General features: G+C 33.9%; 1 protein-coding gene across 1 annotated transcript in view; it reads right to left on the bottom strand.

The window, feature by feature from the left end:
- Positions 1-1,802: 1,802 nt before the first annotated feature.
- The window catches only part of ARFIP1 (ADP-ribosylation factor interacting protein 1), a 118,298-nt gene continuing 114,258 nt past the window's right edge, over positions 1,803-5,842 (bottom strand). Inside the window, exon 9 of the mRNA XM_012645264.1 lies at positions 1,803-3,649. Within this exon, the coding sequence (XP_012500718.1) occupies positions 3,494-3,649 (156 nt within the window). The 3' untranslated portion in view covers positions 1,803-3,493. The remainder of the gene's footprint in view (positions 3,650-5,842) is intronic.

Here is a 5,842-nt window from a genome sequence, read left to right as displayed (position 1 = left end):
GTAGGATTATTACAAAATGCAGGTATTTATGTAGTACTTTGTGAAAATTAGCACAAATTATACATGAATTTTGCACTGTATTAGCAACTTAGCCAATTTATTTTTCACACCTGTGGTCATCTCCAGTGAAACCTAAAGGAGACTGGGCACATTTTGAGATAGTTATATTATTTTTCCAAATAACAGTCCCATGATTAGGAGAAATTTATCTTTAGTTTTTTTCAGTATACATAATTTTATGTTATATAACACTTTTCAGGCTCACATGATTTCTTTTGCAGAATACTACAAGTTAAAGATCAGTGGATAGAAGGAATAAACATCTTATATACCTCGCAATGTACTTAATATGAATCCATTTGGGGTTGGATTATTTTTTCAACTGAGAAGATATTTAATATACATTGTACTTAACTTCGGAATAAACGTGACACTTTTGCCACATTGATTTAATTATGTAAATGAAATGACAGGTTTTAAAGGGGAATTCATGTATTTAGTTGCAAATACTTACCTGGCATTACATTTGGAGATGGAGGTTGGCTAAGTCAGTTTAATATATTTTGAAGCCTTGGATCTTCATGTGTTAAAAAAAAAAGCATGTTACATAATCTCTAAGGAATCTTCTAGTTTCACACTCTGTGGGATAAGCTTCAACATTATCAGTGTGTTTTGAATACATAAAGATGCTTCTTAAAGTCTAGATTTCAGCTAAATTGCTTCTGAAAGACTGGGTCCTTCCTGGACCCTAAGGTTTGGAAGCATTGGGATGAAGAGTTCAATTTCACAGACTAGTTCTTCAGTGCATTTTTTTTCTTAAATAAATTCTATTTAATGAGAGAAGCGTCAGCCATTTCCATCCATCCCTCTCTCCCTCCCCAACACTCCACATCCCCAAGATCCCCAAATCCTGATTATTCAGCCTTTGTCTTGACAGTTTTTCCCTTTTCACCTCAAACATTTATAAAGCGATGTCCTGCAGATTCTATACATTATTTCATTTTAAGTATACAGTACTAGCTTTAAAAATATACTAAACAGGTACATGTGTATGCTCTTGGAGGTGTAAACTGGCACACTCTTTCTGGAAAGCAAACAGGCAATATATGACAGTCTTAGAAGTGTGTATATACTTTCAGGGCCGATTTCCACTTCTTGGACTATAAGGGAATAAGGCAACAGTTTTTTTTTTTTTTAAGACAACACATGAACATGAATGTCTTAAAGAGATTCATCTTATATATAATAACAGTGTAAAGATGAAGGCAGGCATGTTAACGGATATTCAAGCCAGAGCTTATAATATAAAAAATTGGTAACTAAAATATCCAACTTCAGGGGCGTTAGGTGCTTCCATGCAGTACTTACTCACTTGGGCAGGTACTTAATTATCTTCTATTTTTGAAATTTTCTTCTAATTCTTTTCTACAACGAACACAGATTACTTTCCTGACAAAGTAAATGTACCACTCTGTAATACGTTAATTTTTTTTCTTACATGTACCCATTACCCAGAATCACTATTTTTAATTTACTCTAAAAAATCATCAATCCATGAGACTAGTTAGCTCCTTAGCTGCTACAATTGTTATTGAAATGTGGTAAGACCGGACATGTTCAGCCCTCAAAAGGGATCCAGATTGAGGAAAAAAATAACTTACTGAGCTAGAACAATTACAAATGACAGAAGCACCATTTTTTGTTGTTTTTAAAGTTCAAAAAAGACAAATTATATCATATGTTCTCAGAATTTCCAAATAGTTACTGCTTACTTTAAACTCTGACGAGGCAGAGAAACAATGTACTGCAGCAAACACTTTTAATAAGAATACAAAATTCACACCAGAGGCACATTCTGGGGAATGTAAATGAACTATCACAAGTAGTATTTCTGCTGGAAGAATAAAATAAGGCTCTCTCAGAGTACAAATATACAGGAAGGAATGATTTAAAATAGGTTTATGATTTACAATCACATTACATTGTATTAAGCACTCAAAACAGGCATATTAATTAAAAAGCTGGCTAAAAGGCATTTGAACATATATAACAAATCTTACTGTCCACAAAATTCATGTTTAACAGTAATTTTAAGTACTTCATTTCAACACAAGAAACGAACAGATGAAGAGATATCTCTCAAAATATTAATTATGACAAAAAAATCAAAGGAACTTTACATTTAAAAAGGATTCATTACTGATAGAACCAGACAGTGGACAGGGCAACCACTTAACACAAAATCAACAGTGCTGAGCAACTACATCAGTACTGGCCTTTTCAATCCTCTTTCTTCCTGGTAGCAGCACACTGTCCCAAATTACCTTTTCATTATGCAATTGAAAAAAATCCTTCTGTTTTCCCATTCCTCAAAAGGTATCAAGAAAAACCAAGCAGCAAACTCAAAAGTTGATTTTACCATAAACCTCAAATATGGTTTAACATGTACAAAGGAACCCAACATTTATACACAGTGCTCCTTTCCAAGGAAGGAACAGACACATCAAACATTATCTGAAAGGGGTTCTTTATGGATTATGTACATTGGTTGAACGAGAATTAATGTATCTGAGAAGGCACATATCTGTGATTTAAGGCTTAAACGGTATTGTTACATATGGAAGTCAGTAAAAGCTGTCTAGGCATTCACTTCTATCAAAACGGAATTTACCCAAAAACTAGCTTTCTAAGCACAGATTTCTACTCTAGAACCCATCAAGAATTTCCATTCCCAAGTCCACCTGTGAAAAAAATTCTCTTAAGCAGGTTTCATTATGAATCAAAAGAAATTACAAACATAACTGCCAATGACTTTGGGTGATGCTAATTCATAAGCTTAGAAATGACACGGTGATTCCTATGTCTTAAAAAAAAAATCTAAACAAAATTACAATGGTACAGATTCATTTTTAAAAAGGTATTTGCCACAACTCCACAAGCTAATCAGTCATTCATTAGAGCTGCTGCCTCTGTGTGGACGCTGCAGGAACACCATATAATTTTACTCTGCAAAATAGTCTCTTTTTTCTTTAAGACAATACATGAAAATAATCTCTTAAAGATGTTTAATATATTCATATATAAAATATCTGATGTTGATACAAATCATGTAAACCTCCCTTTGGAAAAGTTACAACTGGCCCTCATTTCCAGGACCAAAAAACCTTGATTTTTTATCTTGTCAGTGCAAATCTATATTAGATGTCTTCAAACTACAGAAATAGCCATCAACCCTCACAATACAAAAGGATTTCTCAAAAAGGGAAATTATTGTGTTCAGATTATAGAAACTATGTTTACATTAAAACCACCCATCTTCCCATCAAATTTAACAGTTCAATTGTTAAAGTATGAAAAAGGGAAACTTAAAGCTGTTTGTGCAAGAATCACTACAATGGTTGTCACCCTCCCCACTTCCCTCAACTCTGCTTAATTCTTATTAGGTTTGTTTTGAAATATAACAATGTGACTTTCTTTTTATCCAGGTGTGATTTTACTGTTCTTCAAGCCAAGACGGGGCATCCACTCCAGGGGTTTTCAATTTGATATGGAACTGTTTAAGTGTCTGTTCAAGTTGCTTCTGATTCCCAGCAAAGTAAGCGGCAATGGCATTGTGGAAAAGGACCAGCTGATTGTGCAATACTTTAACCTGTGGGCAGGGCAGAGTTACAAGACCACGCATTAACACCAAAGACAATGAAACAGAAGGTGATTTATTACATCCCTTAATTAAATAGTATATCTCTCCCCAAGAAAAGCTGTTTTAATAATGACAAAGTATTTCACACATGCCGACCCTTGCAGGGTCACTGAGTCTCTGATAACTTTTTAATTACCCCAAAGGGAATAAGTCAGTTTAAGGTGCTAAATATATACTCTGTTAACCATTTTCCAAACATTATTAAGAGCATTAATTAAAAATATCACTAAATTCCCCCTCAAACTAAGTATATTTAAAATCATGTGAGATATCGAAGAGGGAAAATTATATATAATTACTACACAATACATGCTATATACCAAGTATGGACATTATTAAGGCTAAGCTTTATATAAAACCAAGTAGGCTGGATATTTTTAATTACTGCCTTTCTTTGTAAAGAATGAAGCAAGTAGCAGCAAGTATTGCCCAGAAAGTCAATTTACTTAAAGTTCATGTGACTCTCAGTTGTTTTCAACTACTCATTACTTCTAATGGTATCAATAGTCCATTTTAACCAAGTAACACTACTTCTATGAATCTTTCTTAAAGAAATAAGCAAAACATCGCAAAGATTTATGAATTAAGTCGTTTCCTGAGGTTGTACTTATAACTGTAAAATGTTCAACAAGAAAGTATAAAATACATTCTCATTTACCCATCCAATGCAATATTCATTAAAATTGAACTTTAATAATTTTAATGATGTAAAATATGAAATATGATGCCAAGTGAAAAAATAGGATATAAAATTTTATATGTGGCACATCTGTATTCACTAGATTACACACACACACACACACGTTCTCTTTAGCCATTTCTGAAAACGTTTGCTAAAACTGCTGCTCTCAGTTGCCTCTGCCATTGTGACTGAATTTCCGATCTCTTATGGAGAACAGGTTGTCAGGGGTCAAAGGATAGCTCCAAGGGGAAAATGCTTTGACAGAGAGCAGAAAGGTCCCAGATAATGTTAGATACAAAAGAATTTCTTACATAAGGATAAAAAATAAATTATGAAGGAAAACACTGATAAATTAAACTACATTAAAACTCAGAATTTCTATTCATTGAAAGATAGTGAAAAGATAAGCTGCATACTGGGAAAAGGTATCTGCATTATATGTAACCGGCAAAGGATATGTATCTATAAGAGGTGAAGAATTCCCACAAACCAAAAACAACCCAATTAAAAAAGAGCAAATAACAAGGATAAACATTTCACAGAGGAGGAAAACAGGAATGGCCAATTACATCTGAGGAGATATTGAGCCTCATTAGGATATAAGAAAATGCAAATTAAAACTAACACAGGATACTATTTTATACCCTCCATATTAGGAAAACTTAAAACAATAAAAACTCATACATACTACTGACTGGTGTATAAATTTGTACAAGTGCTTTTGAAAACAATTTAGCATTAACTAGTAAAATGAAAGATACATATACTCTATGGAATAGCATTTCAACTCCTCAGAATCTGCTCTAGAAAAATTTGCATATGTGTTCCATGAGACATGTATAATTATGTTCATAGCAGCACTGTTTTTAGCATTAAAAAAATAAGAACATCACCCCGAATTTGTATTTTCAGGAATATGGATAAACTGTGGTCTCTTCATGTAATGGGGATACTATACAGGAGTTAAAAGAAATGAAGTGCAGCTACATGTATCAACATGGATGAATCTCAGGAACACAAATCAGGAGCAAATCAAACCAAGCCGCAGAGGAACACCCACAGTAAGATTCCATTTATATAAAGTTCGAAAACATACGTAACTCAATGATATATTCATATGTGGTAAAACTAGAAAACCAACAGGAACAATAAACATAAATTCATAATGGGGGTTACAGAGGGAGGAGAGAATAGGGGGAAGGGAAAGCACAAGGGGGCTTCAAAAGTGTTAGTGATGTTTTATTTCTTACCTTGTGAGGTGGGAACGTGGCTGCTATTTTTTCCTGTTTTTGTTACTCTTCATATTTTGTCTGTATATTTAACATTCTTTTGAATATATTTAACATTTTTTAGTTACTACAAAAGGGAAAGGGGCCGGGCGCGGTGGCTCACGCCTGTAATCCTAGCACTCTGGGAGGCCGAGGCGGGTGGATTGTTTGAGCTCAGGAGTTCGAAACCAG

This window comes from Propithecus coquereli, unplaced genomic scaffold (assembly GCF_000956105.1).
Source record: "Propithecus coquereli isolate 6110/MARCELLA unplaced genomic scaffold, Pcoq_1.0 Scaffold228, whole genome shotgun sequence".
Lineage (NCBI taxonomy): Eukaryota > Metazoa > Chordata > Mammalia > Primates > Indriidae > Propithecus > Propithecus coquereli.
This window is presented reverse-complemented; position numbering and strand designations above follow the sequence as displayed.